Source organism: Brienomyrus brachyistius, chromosome 15, assembly GCF_023856365.1.
Source record: "Brienomyrus brachyistius isolate T26 chromosome 15, BBRACH_0.4, whole genome shotgun sequence".
Lineage (NCBI taxonomy): Eukaryota > Metazoa > Chordata > Actinopteri > Osteoglossiformes > Mormyridae > Brienomyrus > Brienomyrus brachyistius.
This window is the reverse complement of record NC_064547.1, coordinates 9,936,384-9,960,736: the sequence shown is the minus strand read 5'-3', so window position 1 is coordinate 9,960,736 and position 24,353 is coordinate 9,936,384. Positions and strand designations below refer to the sequence as shown.

The 24,353-nt window shown below is 40.0% G+C and overlaps 2 protein-coding genes across 2 annotated transcripts; one reads left to right on the top strand and one right to left on the bottom strand.

Annotated features, from left to right (window-relative positions):
* The first annotated feature begins 6 nt into the window (after positions 1–6).
* Positions 7–8,146, top strand: LOC125708397 (atrial natriuretic peptide receptor 2-like). The gene is made up of 16 exons (XM_048975878.1): positions 7–51; positions 156–228; positions 308–452; positions 1,348–1,434; positions 1,523–1,666; positions 1,787–1,908; positions 2,227–2,371; positions 2,642–2,690; positions 2,782–2,892; positions 3,265–3,384; positions 3,983–4,076; positions 4,872–5,000; positions 5,309–5,461; positions 5,772–5,870; positions 6,428–6,519; positions 7,391–8,146. The coding sequence occupies exons 2-16, from the start codon at positions 180–182 to the stop codon at positions 7,496–7,498; spliced, it is 1,647 nt and encodes a 548-aa protein (XP_048831835.1). The 5' UTR covers positions 7–51; positions 156–179; the 3' UTR covers positions 7,499–8,146.
* A 128-nt stretch (positions 8,147–8,274) lies between these two features.
* On the bottom strand, positions 8,275–18,413 carry LOC125708399 (vitellogenin-like). The gene is made up of 35 exons (XM_048975880.1): positions 18,374–18,413; positions 18,099–18,113; positions 17,826–17,977; positions 17,411–17,662; positions 16,906–17,067; positions 16,675–16,823; positions 16,436–16,586; positions 15,989–16,146; positions 15,698–15,863; positions 15,479–15,604; positions 15,142–15,360; positions 14,821–15,038; positions 14,637–14,734; positions 14,380–14,504; positions 14,190–14,291; positions 13,947–14,066; positions 13,640–13,829; positions 13,434–13,527; positions 13,164–13,349; positions 12,852–12,987; positions 12,522–12,741; positions 12,260–12,405; positions 11,803–12,135; positions 11,639–11,683; positions 11,422–11,550; positions 11,117–11,323; positions 10,743–10,885; positions 10,505–10,643; positions 10,212–10,338; positions 9,719–9,899; positions 9,534–9,628; positions 9,298–9,392; positions 9,047–9,212; positions 8,802–8,963; positions 8,275–8,652 (listed from the first exon to the last, which is right to left on the bottom strand). Exons 1-35 carry the CDS (start codon positions 18,411–18,413, stop codon positions 8,549–8,551), a joined length of 5,151 nt encoding a protein of 1,716 aa, XP_048831837.1. The 3' UTR covers positions 8,275–8,548.
* Positions 18,414–24,353: the final 5,940 nt, after the last annotated feature.

The following is a 24,353-nucleotide window of genomic DNA, read 5'->3' as shown; positions in this document are numbered from 1 at the left end:
ACTGGCCTCCCAGTGGCCCTGTTCTGCACTGGCTTCATCTTAATTGTAGCGGTAAGACAAAAACAAAGTATAATTCAATTTACAGAGCCACAGAAATCTTACAGTCTGTCCGTTAGTGGTAATATGCCATTGGCCAAAATATTATCTCATTTTAGTGGCTTCAGTATCAGAAGCAGAAGATGTTTTGGGATGAAAGCTGGATCATCAGTTATAAAGATATCATGTTCGGTGAGAGGTAGTTACTTAAATTCTATAAGTGCAGTAATGACTCGAGTTCCAGACAGTAATGATTGAAATTGTTTTGCAGTTAAAACATACTGTGCGGGTTTCTCCAGTACTGCCAGCCTACAGCCGGGGAAAAGAAACTCTAGTGTCAGCACCATAACTGATGTGACGTTGTGCACTGTGGTCAACACTGTCTACAGGGAGGGCTCCATTCAGCCAGGAATTTAGTAAGTGGACCTCATTCACCTGAAATGTAAAATAAACTACACATACTGTAATATTTATCACCGTTCCTCTAACTGTGATGCAAATAATCAGAAATTATTTGGAGGAAGGTATTCTGAAATGTCTGTGTGTGCGGGTTAAGTTTGCATTACATTGTGGGGACCATATCCCACAGCTCATCAATAGCATTGGACACACCTGTTACGGGAACTCACACACACCCATGCATGCGCGCATATGGTACCACCATCATTGACACCCACTTTAAAACAAAAAAATTGCCATTTGCCGTTTTGTTTGCCACCCCATCCTGCATCCTGTATCACTCCCCGCATACAGTTTCCTATAAAGACCGCTAAACTTGTATCTGCAGTCTCACTGTTTCGGTCACTACCCTTACATCCGATGTTTGAATGTTCATTTCCATTCAAAACCGATTTAAAGATCTGCTGTCCATCCACCCACCCATCTTCCAGCTGTTTATGCGGAGCCGGGTCACAGGGAGGCCACGAGAACACAAGGCAGGACTACACCCTGGTGGGGTGCTAGTATTTATTTGTAATTCCTGGTATGATTTTTATTACCTGCCATGTTGTCATCATCTCTACGGGCATTATGTTTAGTGGCTTTGATTTAAATTAAAGATTTTTTTAGTTTAAAGCTTAATATAATCATGTAGTCATTACATGCAGAGGTATGAAGAATGTTCAGATTTTTTCCATGTTTGGATGGATTCCTTTGTTGGTCTTGCTAAAACACTGAAAATCTCACAGAAGGCTGCAACACTGACTACATTAGTGGTTATGCTTGGCTGGATCATTGATTCCAGCACATGATGTAGACAGTGACTGGATTTCGTAAGTATGTCTCTGGATTCATGTTTTTTTTTTTTTACAGTGATGGACGAACAGTGGCAGTAAAACTTATACAGAAGAAACATTTCACGCTTTCAAAAACAATCAGAAAGGAGGTGAAAGAAGTAAGGTAAGAATTATAGACTGACTACTTCAATATCATCCAATCATAAGTGAATAATCAAAGTTTTTAATTGGACAATATTATTACCCGACAGGACACTGGACCACCCTAACCTGTGCAAATTTATTGGTGGATCTATTGAAGTTCCTTACATAAGCATTATTACAGAGTATTGCCCAAAAGGAAGCTTAGCTGATGTTCTTTTAAATGACGATATACCGATTAACTGGGGATTTCGGTAAGTATATTTATAGTTTTATATTATTATGTTCCACGGCTCACTGTGAAATAATTTTTGTTGTATTCTTTGCGAAAATTGAAGTAGACGACTGGCTAAACCCCTGATTCTGTCACCCAGGCTGTCGTTTGCCAGTGATTTAGCTCGTGGGATGTCTTACCTCCACCAGCACAAGATGTTTCATGGACGGCTTCATTCTCGGAATTGCATAATTGATGATCGTTGGGTCTGTAAGATTTCAGGTATAATTGTGATAAAATCACCGTAAAAACAAAATGAACAGATGTTGGTTTAAGTAATGAGACATCATGCACCTGCAACAATGAGTTTTAAAGAGTTTTATATAATATTATATAATTTATATAATAAGAGATTTTTATATATATATATATATATATATAGTGTTTATTGTGAAATTTTATATTTTTATTCTGTAAGATAACACAGATATAGTACCTTACAAAAAGTATTCAGACACTTGTGTTGTAGAGTTCGATTTTGTAAACGTTATAAATGATCTGCCGACAAATTTTCTGAAGATATTTTGTTTTGCATTCTAGACTATGGACTCGCAGCTTATAGAAAAGCAGACGCTGAGGTAGTGAGTAATAGTTACCGGTCTCGTAATTTCTACCGTATCTACTGTGCTCCAGAGGTCCTCCTTGGAACCTCTGGTTTTTTCACTGCAGCTGCTGACGTCTACAGGTAAAGATAATGGCAACACACTGGTTCTTAGGACAGTGGTGATTGGAGCACTGGATTCTTTGGGCCTTGTGTCATAGTTTTAAATATAACCCTGCTGTCATGTTGGGTTCTAGTAGTTTTAATGCCTGCTTAGCAAATGTGTGATTTTGTTAAGCTTTTTAAATGAGTACTATACTGTACATCTCATTTACAAATAGAATCCTGTTTGTGGGATGATGCCTTTTATTTATGCTTGGATTTCTTTGGATTGCTTTTTTATTTCTCTTTTAGTTACTCTATTATCTTGGTTGAGATTGCTACTCGCTGTGACCTTATTTCTGTGAGTATTCTGCTTTACTCCTTCGATGATGCCCCCTTTATATGCACAGATTGGGTGTCGCCACTCAGGGCTGTTCATGATTTTTCTTCAGCAGTGTCAAATGGAGGTTGTTAAGCTGGATGTCGTGTGGCGTCCTCCTCTTCCTGAACTGAAGGCTGGGAAATCAGACAATGACTGTCCAAATGAGGCAGATTACTGTGAGGTCTGTCAACTGTGATTACTTTCGTTTCTCGTAATTCATTAATTAATATGGTCTATAAATAGATTAAATACAAATTTCATTAATCTCATTTGAGATGGAAATCCCCATCCATTGATTCTGTTTTTTATTATCTTTCTAGCACATTTATATTTTGTTCAAAAACTATTTTTTTTCTGTTTAAAGATACAAACAACTTTTGAATTGCTGCTAAAAATGAATCTTACTGTAATATATGCTGATACTCTAAATACATATCAATTCACAAGAAATTATTTCTGTTTATACAAAATGGAGTATCAATTTTGTTACACTGTGATCTTAAACCACATGGGGTAAGTGATACTCTCTAAACTACGGTTAAACTTTATCCAGCTGATAAAGAAATGCTGGTCCCATAATGCGACAATGAGGCCAACATTCGGGCAGGTGAAGAAGATGTTGGAGAAGATGAATCCACACAAAGTCAGCCCAGTGGACATGATGATGAACCTGGTACAGTACTCTCAACAACCAGCATGAGCACACATACAACTCACACCAGGGCATCACTGTGTTTTCAGTATTGAGGGGGGGCAGGGACAGATCCATTAAGTGACTGAGCCAAATCAGTCCTCTCACATTATCCTGTATGACCTTGTATATGGTACCTATGTATAGGCTGGCTGTACATTTCAGCTTTGACAATATACATTCATTCATGTGTATACAAGCTACACGTTTTTTCCTCTCAGTCAGTAGATTAGAGGAGAGCCAAATTCTCCTGATAAATGTATTGATATTTTTAAAAGCAAAATCCTGGAAAATATTGGGCGGGACAAAAACTACTGTTTTAATATTGGGTAAGAACGTGTCTATGGTATGCCTGTAGTTTCATGGAACTATTAAAGATTTTCTGAATGTAGACTAAATGTTGTAGTTTTACACTAGAAAATTCTTCAATGAGATGTTCTCAAGTAAAGCCTTTAAGTAAACATTCAAAACCCAAATATGGGGGCTGGAATAACTCGTGACATCACCAACCTTTGAAGTTTAAAATCCAGTATTATTTTTGCCAACTGCCGTATATAAATATTTTTCACATCAATTCCAGATGGAAAAATACAGTAAACATTTGGAAGCTGTTGTGGCAGAGAGAACCCAGGATCTTCTTCAAGAGAAGCAGAAGACAGATCGTTTGCTTTACAGTAAGATACTCATCTACTGCTGGCTGCATTTTTACTCTTCTTAGGTTAGTTACTAATTTAATAATAAATGCGAATTGATTAAATTTCAGCAATGTATCATGCTGTCTGCCATCTTCCAAACACTTATGTTGGTAGTGGTTTTGGGGGGGGGGGGGGTGGGGGGGTGGGGTGGTAACATGGATCATAGGCCACAATGCTTGGGTACAACCTGGATATGATGAAATATGAACAATATGAGTAACCAAGTATTTATTATTTGCAGTCTAATCATAATAGTCTGCGTCACTATGAACTTCATAAGACATTATGTTCTGCAAATATATATATTTCATTTTTATAATTAGAATACTATTCATACTTTTCATTTAACTGCAGGACCATATAAATACATTGTAATGTGTACAAATAAAATGACTCAGATGTGAGTTGTGAGTATGACTGTCAAATTCTGCACAATACGTCTACAAAAATAAGACTTGCTTTTACATGAGAAGAAATATCCATTTTATTAGGTATGCTACCAAAGCCAGTAGCTGATGATCTCCGCCAAGGCCGAACAGCAGAAGCTCAAAGCTACTGCAATGCTACAGTGTATTTCAGGCAGGTTTTAACGATTGTATAAATGTGCGATGTGTCAACTAATTCCTTGTGCTGTGTTGTGGAATTCAGAAAAGTCCCACTTTGTTTTTAGTCAAGTGTTTACTTGGCTTTCTTTACTGTTAAAAACAACGACAACAACAAAAAAACAGAGGTTAGTGACCACCGTTTGTTTCTGATGTGGCAGTGATATTGTAGGCTTTACCCAGCTCTCCGGATCAAGTACACCTCACCAAGTGGTGGACTTCCTGAACAAGCTCTACACTATCTTTGATGAGATCATCGACAATCACGATGTGTACAAAGTAGAGACTATAGGAGATGCATGTAAGTAAACCTTTGAGTTTCAACTGGGAGTACATTAAGGCTTACCGCACACTCCACACTCACCAACATATAATTTACAGTTCCCCATAAACTTTATTCTGAATTGAAGTATGTTTTATGTATTTACTTTGGAAGACAAATACCAAAAAAGACCTTTTTAAACATCTTATTGCAATTTCGATGACATGAGGAGGTTATAGGTCTGGGCAGGCTGTGTATTGTACTGATTTAGGTGTTATATGGATAATTCAGCTCTTAAGACAGAAGATGTTTAAATTTGTCCAGAAACATTTTCTTTTCTTTGTCAGATATGGTTGTTTCAGGTGTTCCGAGTGAAAATGGCATCAATCATGCTGGGGAGATTGCCAGCATGGCTCTTGACCTGGTCAGTGTGTGCCAGACTTTTCAAATACCTCACAAACCCACAACGCAGTTGAAGATACGGGCTGGGATCCACTCAGGTATAATTTTCTGTCAGCAATATAATCATTGAGTATAATGGACTTCATGGAATGTATTTTTTTTAGACCATCATAGTTTCTAGACATTGCACCATGGTATTCGGTATATTAACTGTTCTTGTCAAAGCAGTAGTACGCTGATATTTTGAAATCTTGGAAATTAGGGGAGTGGGATCCATGATCAAATTTATCGCCAAGATTTCAAAATATAATTTTTCCACTACCTAACCATACTTTATTGTTTTTTATAAAAGAATACTATATTTCAGGGAAAGTAAACTTTCACTTTAATTTCTGCCTATTCGCACAGGACCTGTGGTTGCTGGTGTCGTGGGTACGAAGATGCCGCGGTATTGTCTGTTTGGCGATACGGTGAATACGGCCTCGCGAATGGAATCAACGAGTGAAGGTAGGGAGAGCCAAGGACTTAAGGATTATGTTGATAGTCTCTGATGCGCGAAGGGCATCTAACATTAGCATGTATCCATGTTATCATTGAGGAGGGATGCAGGGTGGGTATTCTTTAAAAATCCTGGTACCTGCCAAAATACATTCTGAATGACCTGATTTCATTGTACAGAAGGTAGAAAAAAGTGTTGCTCGGTGAATATTAGGTATGTTGATTATTTTAAAATTCTGCTGGGAGCTACTTCTGAAACCTTGAATACTTTTATTCAACTTGGCGATAATGCATTAATTTGTCATTCAAGGAATGAAAAGCTGATTAAGACAAAAAATTAGTAAAGAATTTAATGGGCATACATTGAAGTCTTCATCTTGCCTTTTTAAAAGTAAATTTAAATAGATTTAGTCTATAGTGAGATTGAATATATACCATGTTACACATTCAAAATGCTTCTTGTTTTACTTTTGATGGCTGTAAAACTAGCTTCTAATTTCTGTTATTTCCAAATGAAAATGATTTTTCTGGTTCATAATCTACTATACATTCATATGCATCAACAGCTTTGAAGATCCAGTGCAGTGGCAGCACTGCTGATATGCTCCACAGATTGGGGGGGTTCATTCTCACCTGCCGGGGCTCACTCATTGTCAAGGTAACAGCCAACTTGCAGTTATGTCATACATATAAAGCAATTATGAGATGACAAATGGTAGATATTTATTGCCGATGTGCATCCTGTAATACATCCATCCATCCATTTTCCAAACCGCTTATCCTACTGGGTCCAGAGCGTATCCCGGAACCAATGGGCACGAGGCAGGGAACAACCCAGGATGGGGGGCCAGCCCATCGCAGGGCACACTCGCACACCATTCACTCTTACACGCACACCTACTGTACGGGCAATTTAGTAACTCCAATTAGCCTCAGCATGTTTTTGGACTGTGGGGGGAAACCGGAGTACCTGGAGGAAACCCCACGACGACATGGGGAGAACATGCAAACTCCGCACACATGTGACCCAGGCGGAGGCTCGAACCCGAGTCCCAGAGGTGTGAGGCAATGCTGCAACTGCACCACCATGCTGCTCCTGTAATACATACGCTAACTTATTTTACAGAGCACAACTATTGATCATTATAAATAATAAATAATAAATAATATTTATTGCCAGCAGCCCAATGCTAAACATATTTGCAAAAGTCTAAGTTTCTTTTGGAACATTCAATATTAAATCCTATCTACATCATAGCCCCATCTTATCCTCTGAGACCAATAAACTTTGTATAGATACACGCAACTAATTTTGCTTTCAGTAAATTAAGTTTCATTTACTTGATCTGCAACTGAACCTTTGAATAAATATAGACCAGGAATTAGTACGAGCAAGAGATTTAACCTCCCCAATTCCTTTTATGTTTGATTTCTGTATTTCCTGTGAGACACATAGCATGGTCTTACATTTAAATCAAACCTGTTTGTAGGATGGACGACTGACACAAGCAGCTTCCTCTGTTTTACAGGGTAAAGGTGAAATGAAAACTTGGTGGTTGGAAGCCAAGAAAGGACAGTCTCATTTGAAGGAGAGTAACAATCAGCCCTGTGATATGCCTGTACCCGTCAGCAATTAGCCTCTGTGTTTATGTGATTTTTATAGTACTTTATGTTTAACCCTGACTGATAGCAGAACCAAAGAACCCATGTGTGTGTATATGTTATTGAGTAGCCACTTTATGTGGAAGAGTTTGTAAGTCCAAATTCCTGCTCCATGAAGATGAGGTGTGCGCTGAAAGAAGCTGATTTACTTGTTGTACACCACTGTTGCACCAAGATGTAATTTTGAATTTCCTCGCCATCCGTTTAATCAGACTGGCTATCCTACTCTGGTGTTTCATGAACAGGGTGTTTTAGTCACAGAATGGATGTTTTTGTTCATGATAAAATTCTCTGTGAACAACAGGCACTGCATTATGTGAAAATACCAAGAAAGTGGCTGTTTCTGAGAAAGATTCACCAAGTATGACAAAAAAGATCACAGCACTTTGAAAATAGTGTGCATCAAGTATATTAGCTGTTGTAATGCTTAGTTGAACAAGAAGTGAACCTCTTGACTGATTTTCCATGCTGTATGTATTCTTTCTTTGTAGACTGTTTGTATTAGCAAGCAAATGTATCAAACAACCTCCCCATTGGTTTGTATATTATGTGTGTATAGTATATACAATCACACAGACACATATATGCATTCATCTGTTTATTCATAAATTCATTCTATTGCCTATTTGCTTATTCATTTATACCTATGACAGCCATTTGTGATATTCAGATATTAAGATCTTACGAAAGTTCTTCAGCCCTATCTCTTGAATTGTCAACAATTCTTAATGTAGATTGTTACATGGTCAAATAATGGAAATTTTTGGAAATTATGGATTCTAAATGTGATTTGAAATAAAAGTACACATTTTAGTTTGGGGCTGAATTACAAAAGAGCATGTCCTCTGGGTCACATTGTAAAACTTACATAATCAATAAATGATTAGCAATTTGGCAATGATAAAATTCTGCAACAAAGATTCCTTCAAATCCTATTTAAAACTAATTAACTGCAAAATTAAATACAGATTATACATTATTTAGATATGCAGCTTCACTTAAAGAACTGCAGACATTCACAGTCATTAAGCACATTGGTGGGTACAGTGGCAGGCAACGTGAGCATCAGTGATCTCTTTGAGGTCCACACTCTTCTCCCAAAAACTGCTAAGATGGTTCACATTAGAATCTGCAAAAGGGAAAATAAAACAGTATGTCAGACATTGCAAATGCAAAAGCTTAAATGTCTTCCAGTAACTATGAAAGTGCACAACGGTATTCTATTGCTGCTCAGAAAATGGGCCTTTCTGTTGCCTATGGAATTGGTGAACAACATACCGATGGGGAGGCAGTGGAAGCCAACAGTCACAGGGGTTGTTTTCAGTGGGTTGCAGCCAGGGAAACACCGCAGCACAGGCTCAACGGAGTAGCATTTAGAATTCTGGCCGCCCAGATTAATTTGCTTCTCCAGCTGAACGGACTCTGTCTTCATGAAGCACTCTGCATCGGAGAAGAATTTCTCAGGATTAGAAAAAGCCCTTTGGGTATAGCTTTTGTAAAACAGTTCAAACAAAAACACTTACGGTCAGCATCCCGGCAGCTTTTTCCAGGAAGAACCCAGGAGTGGGAAAAGCTGATGGCGCTACTGGCCAGGCGTCCATTGGGGGTGCGGAATTCCTCTCTTATTTCCCCGTCGGCCTTTCCACAGATTCCACAGGTCTTGCCCTTCATCCAATCATCTACCACAATCTGAACAAAATTCAGCAAAGAGTTAATCGTGTGCAATGGGGGAAATAAATCTTAAAAACACATTCATTTAAAAGCAGCTTCTCACCTCCCATGTGTTCTCGTCAAAGTAGACTTCATGGAGACCATGGCCAGGAGCAGATAGTGACACACCATCGGCTTTGCGTACGATTCGGACTGACCCTTAAAATATGATGAAACAAGGTGAGAAGAAATAGGTGCACTTGACCTCACAGATGTATAAATATAAAGAAATGTGTGCTAAATGTGTGGCAGGCATATTTGGGATATTGTTTTTAACCCGACTTGGAGCTGAGGAGGCACCTGAAGGATGTTCATATGGGAGGCTGCTACTGGGGATACGCATTCCATTGACATTCACCCGAATTTTGTCCTCTTCAATGATCAGGTCAATATCTCTGAAGGGAAAGCAAGAGTAAAAAGTAGCAGTGAGCAAAATTTTAGGAAACCTGAAAAATTAAAGAGAAGTTAGTGTAGCGTGTACTCACACATTAGAAATCTTGACAATGGCATGTGCATCAGATGAGCTGCTGTTTTTTAACAAAACCATAAACTTGAGCTCAGGGGTGCAGTCCTGAGCCAGAACTTGGTAGCATGATTCAGGCATTACGCTTCTGATTTTTCTTCTGTTGAAAGTTGTCAGCATGTCGTTTTCCATACTGCAGCGGGCTGGATGGATGAAGGAAGAACATTTTTAAATGATGTTTGGAATTTAGAGCACGGTGTCGTCCACATTTCACCTTATATTGTATTTATTTGCAACTCACTTATACCATTACAATGTGGGATACAAGGAACCTATTTTAAATGACAAGAATTCAGTAAATATTTCATTCCTGTGGTTTGTTTTATTTAAATTAGTAGTACAGACTACACTGACAGGAAGGAAGATAATGGTACTAGGTTTTAGGTAGCCAACTCCCAAGATTTATCATGCTTGTTACATGGTGAATGCTGTAGAAACTTTCTTGTTCTTCTTACCTGCATTGGCTTCATTAAACATGTAGAGGATTCTGTCAGACAAGCTCTGGTCCTGCCGTATTTGAGAAGCTGCATCTCCAATAGGCAGGGCAAAGGGATTATATACAGCCAGCTTGTAGAAAGTCATCTAAGAAAACACATGGAGCAAGTCAATGGGAATGTCTGCAGCCAACTTATAGGGAGTCATATAAAACATTGTATGCAGAAACAGTGAATATAATTATCAATGGAGTTATCTCATTATGGGGCACTTCATTCATTCATTCAGAGAAGGCGACGTGTTATTTATTCACCCTTGGGGTTTTAATGATAACATTCAGTAGCCGGGGTGCAGCAACAGTTACAATCAGTTTAATCTGCCTCTTTGTGTTTTCGTCCCTTCCACCTCTTAGTCCAGACATGAAAGCAGCACCTGGGATGTACTCAGCGATCCTTTGTGGAAAAAAGACAACAAAAAGACAGATTCCAACCGGTATTTCAGATAATGGAATTTTAAAAGGGTCATTGTTAATGATGGGAGGGGAGACTTACATATCTGCAGACTTCTTCAATGCACGAGGAATCTTGTCCCATTTCAGCTTCAAGCGGGCAGCAGGGTTTGTACCCATAAGACCAGTTTCTGCTGCGATATCTACTCCATATTGCTGGCAATGTTCTCCCCAGCCAACCTTTGCCTATTTTGAAAGAAAGGATGTAATGTTAATTCACACTGAGCTTGAAATTGGCTTTTGAAAAGAAGAGAAGCAAAAGACAACACAAAACCTTTATTTATATTCAGCGATCTTTTTGGTATTTACCCCTTATTCTTTAGCCCCTTAAATTGCTGCTTCTAAATGGTAGAGTTACTCTGTTGCTCCGGTAGAGCGTTTTGTGACACACTCGCAAATTGAAGTGCTGAATCTCACCTGGACTTTGTGCATGCTTAGCAGGATACCATCAGCACACATCTTCCAGTTGTCATTCTCGGCTAGAGCGGCCATGATGACCTGCAGCCTGCTTGTGTCCCTGTCCAGGTAAGCGGCAGCCTGGTATCCCTGCATTTTACCGTCAGGCCTCACCGCACGGATGATGATGGCGAATTCTGGAGGGATGGAATCTCCAAGCAATCTTGACTGTACCACAAAGAGACAGAGGTAGAAAGCTCAGAAAATGCTTAATTCGGTTATGACAGTATAACGTGGCTTACAGTCACGCGCATCATTGTTTTTACCTTCCGGTAAATATTTTCGAAGCTGGAGTCGCTGCTGCTGCTGCTGCTGCTGCTGCTGCTGCTGCTACTGCTGCTGCTTTCAGAACTTGAGGAGGACCGTCTTCGGTCATCAGCTTTGGATTTGGTTTGCTGTAAGGAAGTGTAAGAAATTTTGTTTAAAGCCTGCATAGTTTTGAAACTTATATACCTTAACATAAATATAGCCAAATCCTATTACCTCCTTTTGGTTGTATTTGATGAATTTGTACTTATAAACTTCTTCCTGTACAGGAAAATAAAAACGTACATTCACAAATATGTCTAGATTGAAATTTTATGGCTTAAACTATAATGTGATGAAAACCTCCCAAAAGAGCTGGTGGGAGAGTGAGAGGGCCTCACCTCAGAGCTACTTGAACTGGAAGAGCTGCTGCTGTCAGAGTTGCTGGAGGATTTACTGCTTCTGCTGCTACTGCTGCTGCTGCTACTGCGCCTCTTGTTATCCTTGTTTTTAGCGCCTTTGTCCTCGTCCTTTCTTCGCCGATTTGAGGGAGAAGAAGAGGAGCTGGAAGAGGAGCTGGAAGAGGAGCTGGAAGATGAGCTGGAAGAGGAGCTGGAAGAAGAGCTGGAAGAGGAGCTGGAAGAAGAGCTGGATGAAGAACTTGAAGAAGAGCTGGAAGAGGAACTGGAGGAACTGCTCGAGCTGGAACTGGTGGAATTCTTCAGTCGCTGTCTCTACAGGAAGAGGAGGGTGTAGGTACAGGTCAGTTCATAGACTTATGCTTCCCAGTTCATTGATATTGTTTGAAATATTATTTTATGTGAAGGTTGGGGAACCATCGTAAATAAAATGATGCACCATGTCAGTCTGCAGGATTTTCTTCAGTTTTGATACCACAGGCCTTTCCTTTTCTTCCGGCAGGGTGACTGTTTTTATGAGCTTCGATGCAGCCTTTGGTCCAACCTGTATCTCAACCTGTATTTTCTCGATGCCTTCATCCGAAACTATAAGAAATTAAAAAAAATTCTCAGATTGGTTTATGTTTGGCTAAGGAGCACTAGAGAATTATGAGTTTGACTTAACAGATCATGTTTGCTTGTTTCTCGTTCAGATAACGTACCAGGTTTCATAGCAATGGTTATGTTATGATCTCCAATAAGCTTATAAAGAGGGGAATTTCTCATGAAGCCAGCATTCTGGGAAGCTATCTTAACACAAGCCTTTACACCAAGTCTTTGCATCGTGATACACAGTTTCCGGTCAATTCTGGCTGAAACGCGAGTTTCCATTGGCTGGTTTGTATCGATCGCACCAGAAGACATAATTTCCGATGAGCTTGACTACAAATAAAAGAAAGATTGAGACAGGCATGAGGAGTCAGAAATGCATTATACCATATCATAAATGCACTGTACAAAATTAGCAAAAACAAAGCAGATTGGTGGTTTACCAAGTCACTGTCAGAAGATTCTGCAGATGTAAATTTCTCCTTGGATATCCGGGCTGCTAAAGCTTCAGGTACGATTGGAGTTTTCCTAGCAGCTGAAAGATTTTCCACGTTTCTTGCCACAGCAAAGGCTTCAGCACTGTTGATGAAAATGATTCATTGAAGGAGTCACTCTTACTGCGAACCGTTAGTATGCTTTCAGTGTATCAAAACAATAGTTTCCTGCTTTTATACTTTTCCTACTTTTTCAAACTTGAGAATATTGCAAATACTGTGTAAAACTGAGTGTTGTGTAACTAAAAAAAATCTGCTCACTCCAAATCCAAAACATTATCCAGATCTTGAATAGGTTGAGTCTCAATCTTGAAGTGTCCTTCAGCAACATTAATTCTTGCGTTGACTTTCATCGGAAGATTGTGGTGCACCTTGGCTTTCAGCACAACTGCAGCCTGAATGAAAGCTGTGTTTACTCCCATCACTGCAAATGTGTGCATTGCAACACTGCAAAAAAAAAAAGTAAATACTGGATTTAGTAGCTCTATGTTTCAACATATGACATTTTTAAAAGCTCATCTGTAGATTTACCTTGGTTCAATATGGGCTTGCAGTTGAATGTCAGTGTTCCTGAGTTGAGCAATATGGAAGTTCTCAGCAGGTGGAGGAGTCAGGGTGGCCTGAGCTGTGGGTACAGGCATGTGTGAATTAAAAAATAAAACTGCACAATACATAATACTTTATTGGCGAAGACAGGTACTATATGAATTCTCTGTTTCTGAGTGCGGAGTACTGACCATTAATTTTGGCAACAGCCACTGCAGCAGTGTACAGACTCAGCTCCATGGGGACACCCACACAAGTGGGTAAGATGCGACGCACCTCAGTGGCCAGCAGGGATTTTGCCCACTGGATCGCAAGGTTAGACTGCAGTGCACTGAGCACATTCCTCACAATTGCGTGCTGTGCTGCAGGTCCTGTGGCCAGCTTCAAAAGAACAAGAGAATGAGTAAGACTGAACATCAATACAATGCTAACGACATCGACTGATTTTCTTTAAAAATCCATTTCAAATAAACAACAAAATTACACATTTAGGAGTACCTGTACTGCTTGTTCAATGAGGTCCCTATCAATGTTGGCAAAGGCAATCTCTTGACCGAAGAGTTTCAGGTACATGGAAGCCAACGGTTGGTCTGTGGGTAATGCCTTCCAGTTTGATAGCTTTATGGGAAACAGAATGAAAATGAAGGGCTTATATCATATAAACACAAGAGCCAAAATATCCAGATATATTTCTATTAGTTTGCTCACAATAAAATTATGCACCCAAATGCGGTGACTCACAGTATTGAGAATACGCTTTATCCTTGTGATTCTGTCAGCATTGGCAGGAGCAGCTGGTGCTTTCAAAAGGGCCTCCTGAAGTCCTTCTGTTCTTACCCCAAGCTGCGAGAAAGAGTGGCTTAATCAACCTGATAGGAATCCTCACTTATCATAAGAATTATACTCTTATCTTATGAAGACCACTTCGCACCTCCACAACATCAGCAGCCGCCCCAACCATGTAGGCACGGACTTTGGTCACAAGTGCTCTGGGCAAAATGGTGGCAGCATCATTGATGATGAAAGCGCTAGCAGCAGCACCAGCCATCAGGTCATCTATCAAAACAAATGAGCAAAATTATTAAAGTAAACAAAATATACAGTAAGTTAGGTGGGGGTTGTCTGACTATAGTTGGTCCAGACATCTAACACGAGGACAAAACAACAGAAATACAAAAATGCTCTTACTTTTGAAGTAGTCCACACGGATGGCTTTACTGAAACGATAGCTTAGTCTGTCCAGTTTGGGGCTGAGGATCTTCACAGCAACATTGCATGCAGCAGCACTAAATAGAAAGAAGATAATTTGACTCAAAATGGAAAATCAGCAACCAAGAGAGAATAATGTGCTACAAGGAGATTACTGTCTTACACTGGAGCAAGATCGGGGGCTGTACTCCTGGTCAGGGCCTTCATATGAGAGTAGGTGAAGCTAGCCACTTGCAAGCTGGTCTCCTTCTGCAGAGTTTGAGTAACTATAGCTACCACACCCATGGTGGGTTTGGTCTCAAAGAGCACAACACAGGCAACCATCCGTACTTCTGGGTGATTGTCTCTGTCCATAAACAACTGAAGGGCAATTTCCTGAACCTGAACCAAAGCAACAGGCACAGATGTCAGTGGAAGGTCATATAGTAAATCACTGGATAATCACTGCTACTCTTAATAAATTTGGGCTTAATGGTAAACACACCGCTCTGCGTTCCCTTTTGGCAATGTTCCTCAGGGCCATGACAGCATCAACCTGGGCTTTGACTGTGAGCGAAGCGGCTGCAGAACCAAACCCAGGCAGCACCTTCAGGATTGGCTTCATGCTGGCAGGGTGACCAGCATTGCCGATGACTTTAACGGCTAGGGCAATATCTGCAACATCTCCCTTAGCAATGGCATCTGCAGCAAAGTCATGGACTGGCTGTAGAGGGGAAAAAAGGTATAGTATGGTAAAAAAAAATTATCAAATGAACGATATAGGAAATTTATAGTTAAAATCAAAAATATGAAACAAATGAAAAAAAACTCTTTGCATTTACCTTTATAATATCTGCAGGACAGTTCGGGGTTTCAGCACAAAACTTAAATGCCATGGAACCGTACACAAGCATGGCTGTGTCTCTGACAATGTTGTGCTGCTGAACTCTGGGATGAAATGCCAGAGCCTGGAGATGGGAGAGATGTAACACTTTACTATTTACCCAACGAGAATGAAATTATATTGTTGAATGCAATGAGGAATACTACGTGCTACATACCTTTGCTATGTTCATGGTCTCCTGATCAGCGTCCACCAGGTGCACAGTACTCAACAGAGCCTGGATGAATTCAGGTGTTGTTAGATCACCAGCCAGGAACTTTTCCTTGATGAACTTCATAGCGCTTGCATCTCCAATTGCAGGAACAGCATCCACGATCCAACGTCTAAAGCAGAACAATTTTTCCTTGTGAAGCCACAGCCTCAGTGTGCAGAATTGTAACCATGCCTTTCTGCAACATGTCAGCTTCACTATAACATTAAAAATAAAATTTTAAATATAGATATGTACCTGTAAGTTGGTTTAGCCTTGAACTGAGTCCAGATGGTCTCAACAGTCTCCATTTCTGCATCACGCATTAGCTGGACCAGCTGAATAAACTTTAATGGAGCATCTTCATGAACCTGGGCCACATTGTTTGTGGCCAGATGAGTCAAGGTTTCCACAATCTGTGAACATAGAGAAGAAGAGTATGACTATGGGAAGATGGCATCTACCAAGCTCTTTTTGTATAAAACAACCAAAATTATAACATCAATGGTAGTGAAACAAGAGTATAGGGAAACTGTAATCTCTGACTTCTGCACTCCCACAAACAAGGCGAGCATCTCTAAATTACTTATAGTTTGTGAATGTATGCATATACTGTGATAAACTGGCAGCCTACCCAGGGTGTCCCATGACTGGTACCCTCTACTGGATAAGTGAGCATAAAAGATAGATAGTAAGAAGTAGTACCTGGGTCTGTGCATTATTGACTTTAATGAGTTGAATAGGGGTCTGGTCAAGTTCAGTATCAAATTCATATTGCAGGGATCCACGGGCGATATAGTCTGCTTGTATGGGCTGTACTGGGACATTCTGCATCTCAGAAAACCGCAGGACTTGTCTAGGAAACAAAAAGGATTAATTGGTATAGGAAATGTGAATTCTATTTGGGTACAACCTTTTAGTTTTGATATACAGACGCGCACTACCTTGCTTCCATCTGGCCAGCTCCAGTCATTTCGTGGAATGGTGTGAACTGGTGTACCTCCTGAACAGTCGCCTCAGTGATCAGACTCCCAGCACCACTTGGTTTCATCACATAGTTGTATGATGCAGCTCCTCTCAGGTTCTTTACTCTCTGATCAGGAGAAACAGCTTCTTGAGACCTTTACCATGACCAAGGAGAACTGACCAGGAGAAAAAGTTGAAGTCCTCTTTACCTGCTGGCATCGGTCACATGATTCTATGTATTCCATTCCCACATCGGTAACGATCCGCTCGTGGCAGTTATCCAGATCCTTGGACTTAATCACGTAAATGTGCTCACCCTTTGTATCCTCATCTATCACATAGTCAGTCTTACATACTCCCTGAGTTCCAGCCTGGGGAAGAGAAGACATGGCAATTTTATTCTGCTTTATTCTTACTTAAAGCATTGTATTCTTATTTACTTAATTCAGTCTGTTTAAAATTCCCATTCCTTCTTCCTACACTTTCTTTGAGTTATACCTTGTATATTTTATACATTTTCTTTGTCTTTGTCCCCTATATTAATCCCTTATGTGAAGCAGTTTGAGCTGCAATTCAAGTATGAAAAGTGCTATATAAATGAAGATTATCATTATTATTATTATTATTATTATTATTATTATTATTATCTGTGGCAAGATAGAACACTGGGTAATGTCAAGTAGTTAAATGAGTGGAATGAGTGGAATGCCTCACCTCCTGTAATTCATAGACTTTCTGTGTTTTCTTGATGTTGAGCTGGATGATGTTGAGGATTCCTCTGTGGATGTTGAGAACAGTAGCAGACACTCCCGCAGGGGCAAACACCTTACCCACCACACCATTGGTATACTCGAACTTAATGGGGGTGCGCAGCTGGGCAGACAGGGCCTCGGTGAGCTTCTGGGCCGGGGTGAACTGATCTTTCGGCCAGTTGCCGCTGTATTCCAAGATCTCAGGGTTCGAGAGCTAGAAGTGCACAGAAACAGGTTTAATGGATAAACCGATCTGGAATATTAGAAAATGAACAGAAAGTCAATGAAGGAGTTTATTCAACATTATGTATTTTAGTCCTAGATGTTATTCCGCAGAAGGTGCTAAGGACACTTCCGACGCTCTGATGACGGCTTACTTGAAGCAGGTAGGTGTTCTGGGCAATTCCGCTGATGAGAACCTTGCTGACAATCTTCATTCCGGCTCTGGCCAAGCCCTCATTAGGGAGTCCGCCGAGGAGCAGTGCTTCATACTTGTACACGTAGGTCTTACTTGTACTAAAATCTGGTGCTGGTAAAAGAACAATTCAATTTTCATGGCAGACATGCAATCGTTTAGATATTTCAAATAGTCAATGTTAAAAATCATAATTATTCAATGAAATACTAAGAGATTGTCAGGTCATACTCACTTATCTGTTGACTTGCTGAAAGGTAAAAAAAGATTACAAAGTCTGAATTGATAAATACTGACAGAAAAAAATGCAATATCTTTGTATAAAAATGTGCTTTTTGATGAAATTTGGATAAAAAAAACTTTAAGAGGACACAAACATTAGGAATGTTATGTAAAATATTGAAATGCATATAAATATATATATATATATATAGTCGCTGAAAGAAATAATTCAATATAGAATCTTTTGGTTGCAAATGTCCCCATAATGACAACGAGTAAAGTACTCACCCACAAGGGCTACTGCGAGGGCTAAAATGAGTCCTCTCATGGCTGCTGTGGTGTGACTGGTAGGGCATGCAAGAGACCCTTTTAAAGGGATTTTTTGTTGCCACACCCATTATAAATCATGTATTTGATTAAATGTACCAGATCACATTTCGATGTCACAATGACTTTTGCTTGGATAATGAACTTGCAGTGTATGACTTAAAAAAAGCTTTAAACAAACAAAACGGGCAAATAATTTATACAGAGTTATCTGTTATCGGTTATCATGGCCATAACCAGGTCAGGTTATCCTGTCAATCCGTCTTTTCCCTTGTTAGATAAGAATTAATGTCCAATGTAAAGTATTTTAATATGCGTTTCATTTATTTTGAGAGAGTATTATTTTTTTGTAAGATGAAAGAGATTTGTGCATTATATTTCAAAAAGCATGTACCTTTTCCCATATAAATAAAGTATAAATTTTGAAGAACAGAAAGTTTTATTTTGATATATTTTATATAATACAAATAATTATTGAACTGACAAATCGCACTGTACAAATCATTCATTCATAGCATACACTGTCATTTCTTTTCCTAAATTAATGGTCAGTTGTCTCAGTTCTCGGTTAACTCATAAAACGTTTTTTCTGCATTTTTAAGGAGGGTATGCAGAGATGATATGCAGAACACAACAAATACACGACTATTAATCAATGCACCTTTTTTCAAGTAACAAAACAAATGCTTTCTCACCAAAAGAAACTTGCAGGATTTTGGTCATGCATTTTTTTTATGTTGAATTTCCAAGTGTTCAGCTCGTAGCATATTGCAGATAAAGGAAAAAGCTCTTGCATTTCCTAATCCAGAGATATCTGCAAACAATTCCTGCTCATTATCTCTGACAATTAATGGACAAACTATTTCTAGTTGCATCAAGTACCTTTCCGCAAGATTAAAATGTAAGGATAAAGTATAGAACATAACATAATATAATGAAATGCTAGCATTAAATTTAAAAATGAGCTCTTCAATATGTGACTTAGACTTTTGTAGATTTTTTTTCCAATTTAAATGAACTATTTTTAATTGCTGTGGGGCCTTCACCTGGGTGTATTATGAATGGCAGTTGGTTGCTTGACTGCATTGTACAGTAACAGCAAAAGTTGATTAGCAGGTGCCATAAAATATTAATGGGTACATCTTAGCTCCTAAATACAGTATCTCTGCTATACCGTTTTAATTGGTAATACACGCTCCTCTACTTACAAACAAGATACGTTCCGAACGGCCATTCCTAACTTGAAATATTCATAAGTCGTTATTGAACATCATTTTAAGGGTAAACGCAAGTACAAAGAACTAGGCTGTTGGGAGTATGCATACTACGCTGCTGTGCGGCGGGAGTAGCGGCTAGAAGTTATACTAGGCGGAATTGGTGCCCAGAATAAAAAAGATGTGGCGGACAGGAAACAGGAGCCCAATGAACACAATTTGGACTTAAAGTCCTCTTTGTTCGTATGTCTGAAAGTTCATAAGTTGAAAGTTCGTAAGTAGAGGAGTGTCTGTACAGCAAACACACTGAATTCCATCCCCATACTGTTGGTCTAGCACTTACATTGTGGGGCTACTCACACTGAATTTCATAGTGTGATTCATGAGTAGCAAAGTAGGCTTAGGAACCTAAACATTTTTAGCTTGTGGTACAACATGGACAGACATGCAACCTACATTAAAATAATTCTAAAAAATTAATTTGCTCTTTTATATCTGGAATTACTACATTTACATTTAGCAGACACTACTATTGAAAGTGGGGAAAATAACGCCATATGTAATAATAGCATTATCGATCCTAAATATGTAAGAAAATGTTCATTTAATTCTCTCAGATAAGAAAATATTGTTTGAATATTGCATTAACGCTGTTGCTTAAGAGTAATTCATGCAGTGTTGTGAATTAACAACAAGTGCTAATTTGACTTCAAAATGAATGTGATGGGCTTGTACAACTCTTGCTTTTGAAAACCAGTAATTCTTATAATCATTAAATCTTGGTTGAGTATCACTAACAAAGTAAATTGCAAATAGCCAAGAAACTAATTTCTGATATATTCATAGATGCATGGAGAAATGTGTAGTTTTCAAAATATAGAGAAATAAGGTACATTTTCTATTCCAATAGAAATACACTAACTAACATGCAGTCCGGATGATTAGTTGAAAAATGATGCATTGTTTGAAATAGATATGTGTTACATTTTTTTACAATTTAACAAGTTTACAAGTGACTCTTAAAATACAGCATTGACACCAGATTGTTCGTTCCATCTCTTTAAGCACAGCACATGCAATAATTTGAATGACCACCATGTGGCACTATTCTCCTTTCTTTGAGGTGAACCTTGATCATTCAGGGCAAAGGATTGTTTGCTCGGCTTGTTAAACATTACTGTAATACACATTTTCTATATTTGTTTTATATTCAACGAACAAATTTCTAAATAAAAGTGTATATTCTGACAACAGATACAAATGTTTAAAATCACTACTCAGCTTACAGATCAAATTTAATTACTTTTAAGAATAAACACATTTTCTAAAAAGAAAGACTCGGTTTGAGATGCAGTAGCCTGTACATAACGAGAATCAAAAACATGATCAGAATACTTTCATTAACCAAGAGGGAACTGTTTGTAGTCACCGACTCCATAGTAAACCAAATATGGCAATGTTTATATAAAAACAAATAAGTAAATTCATGAATATGGTAATAAAATTATTTGGAAATAAATTTATGGAAAGAGGCAATACTGCATACGTGCCCGGAGTGATTGGTTGTACAATCTAATGGCCGTTGAAAGAAATTATTTCCTGAGGCTCTCAGTGAAGCATTTTATGTTGAGGAGTTTATTACTGAATATGCTTTTCCATTCAAATACAACATGGTGAAACGGGTGAACAGGATTGTCCATGATTGAGCGAAGTCTGGACAGCATCTTCCTCTTTGCCGATAGTGTCCAGCTCCTCCCCAGAAACTGACCCAGCCTGCATGATCAGCTTGTTGAGTCTGTTGGCATCCAACACCTTAATACTTCTGGCCCAGCACACAACTTAGAAGAAGGCAACAGGGTATTACAGACTCTCAGAGGTGATTCTAGGGACTCTGGGGGCCCTAGGTGAAAAACTCCATGGGGCCCTCCAACTCCCTGTCTCCCAGCATGGCAAAATTTCTTATGTTTATTTTACAGTGAAGTGCAAATTTATACCAACAAAGCTGAATTTATTAAACACAAGTTGGCAACCCTGTGTTTTATTTAAAATGAACTGTAATATGCACTCCTTTCGGCTAAAACGGCTTGTCATTACTTTTGTGTTGTTACTCCGATAATTATAAAACAAGTTTTAGAAAATATCACCTATGTCACTGTTGGGTAGGGTAGCACTTTTACACTGACGTGGGAGTTTAACGCTGGCAATACAACACTATAGTTGAGTCGGACCATAAGACAACTTTATGGAGGGAGATGGCCAGCTCGCACTGGATCACAAGGGCTTCTTGGGGGCTACTCTAGATCTAGCCACTGATCTGAAACTGACATATGCCTCACTGGTTTTGTTCATTGTGCGTAAGTAGGCTACTGACTCATACACTCTCTCTGAAGCATCACAAAAGATGTGCAGCTCTCAAGTAGCAGATAGCATGTTACCGGGGGCTGGAGCTCAGGTGAGGTAGGTTTGGGAGTTCTTTGAGCCAGGCGAGCCACCGGTCACGAAGGCTCTTAGGCTCGATCAGGTCATCCCATTCAAGGTTGCATTTGCAGAGGTCCTGGATGAGAACTTTAGCTATGGTGATAAAGGGAATGATATACCCGAGTGGGTCGTACTGGTTCGCAAGAGTTTTATACACATTCGGCAAAATAGGCTGGAGCGTCTCTGAAGCTCAGTCCCTGTGCCATCAAGGCAGTTCCTCTGCAGGCTGAGGATTGGCCCCTGCAGGTCAGAGCTGCTCTATGTCAACCAGTGTTTACTGCCAGCTGATTGGGCCTCCATAGGGAGGTGTTCAATGACGGAAGGACTGCCTGATCTCGAACCCTCCTTCTGCTAGCAGCTGTCGTAAACCATCAATCAAATCTCTAGCCTCCTCGGGGGTAGGAGTACTATGGAGGCAATTGTCCACATAGAAGGAGAAGTCCACTATATCCGCCAGATTAGATGTACATGTCGCTGGAGGGCATACACAGCACAACAAGGGCTGCAAGTTGTCCCAAAGGGCAGCACCTGCCACTCATAAATAGTGGTCTCATCCTCTCTATGCATCTTTCGCCATATGAATATCAATAATGGTGGGAAGGAGACGCACCTGGTGGAACATACCTTTAATATCGCCACTCACTGCTACCGCATGCTGCCGGAACATAAGGAGTACACTGAATAAGGGTGAACCAAGGGTTGGACCAGGTAACAATTGTTCCTTCAGGGATAATCCCTGGTATTGGAACGAGCAGTTAAACACGATCCTGTCTTTACCATTATGACATTATATATACCATTGAGCATGAGTTGAGGGGGGTGGCATGGTGGTGCAATGGTTAGCACTGTAGCCTCACACCTCTGGGACCCGGGTTCAAGTCTCCACCTGGGTTACATTTGTGTAGAGTTTGCATGTTCTCCCCATGTCGTCATGGGGTTTCCTTCAGGTACTCCCATTTTCCCCCACAGTCCAAAAACATGCTGAGGTCAATTGGAGTTGCTAAATTGCCCGTAGGAGTGCATGTGTGAGTGACTGGTGTATGAATGTGCCCTGTGATGGGATAGGCTCCGAACTCCCCGTGACCCAGAAGGATAAGCAGTTTGGAAAATGAATTTAGGTGCATTCCATCCATCCATCCATTTTCCAAACCGCTTATCCCAGTGGGTCGCGGGGGGTCCGGAGCCTATCCCGGAATCAATGGGCACGAGGCAGGGAACAACCCAGGATGGGGGGCCAGCCCATCGCAGGGCTTTAGGTGCATTCTTTGTGCATAAATAAAGCACTTCCGTTTCCCTATGGTTGCATCCAGAATGTCCCTACTTTAAGCTATGACACAAAGGATCATTCTCCAATCAACAGTGTTGGTTGCAGTGTTAGCGGTCACCAGTGTTGAGATGTTTAGACGCTGATGAAAATAATGCTGATTAAACACAGCACATACTTCTGCAGACGTAATGCATCCTTGTATGTGTTGCAAAACAACAGCTATTAGTCAGAGGGCCCTGGATAGCTGAACCTGACTTAGGGTCACAGCAACAGATTCCTGCAGCAGAAAAAAAATGGAACAGATGAAGAGTGAAAGGCAGAAGCTTTTAAGGACTACAGGCTATAGTCAAGAAGTGGTAGACAGAATGTACACCAAAACGGCAGTCCAAAAATGCTTACACAAAGCAGAAACTCTGGGCCTTTTATTGTTTATTTAACATCTGCATTCATCCAGCATTGTCAAAGGATGCCCCCGGGTTTACAGAGATACAGAGACAATGTTAAACTTCATGTTTGAGTGATTTTTTTGTGACAAGCCGTCATTAGTCATTCAACAGACACTTTCATCCAAAGTGACATTCTATTGAAAGAGCAAGGTCAGCAAGTCCCAGGAGAAATTGGGGGTTAGGAGCTCAAGGAGCCAACATTGAAATCACTCAACCCAACCACGGGATTTGAACTTGAGAACAACTGATCACAGGCCCAGGATCCTAAGTCTCTGTGCCACACTCCATCCCACACGCCATCCCTCACACCATCCCACACGCCATCCCTCACACCATCCCACACGCCATCCCACACTCCATCCCACACGCCATCCCACACACCATCCCACACGCCATCCCACACACCATCCCACACGCCATCCCACACACCATCCCACACCCCATCATCTACTCTACTGAAACATATGGTGGTACGGAAATTATAAATTAACCCTCCAGCTATACTTCTAAGACTAAAGCACATCGTAAAAAAAAAC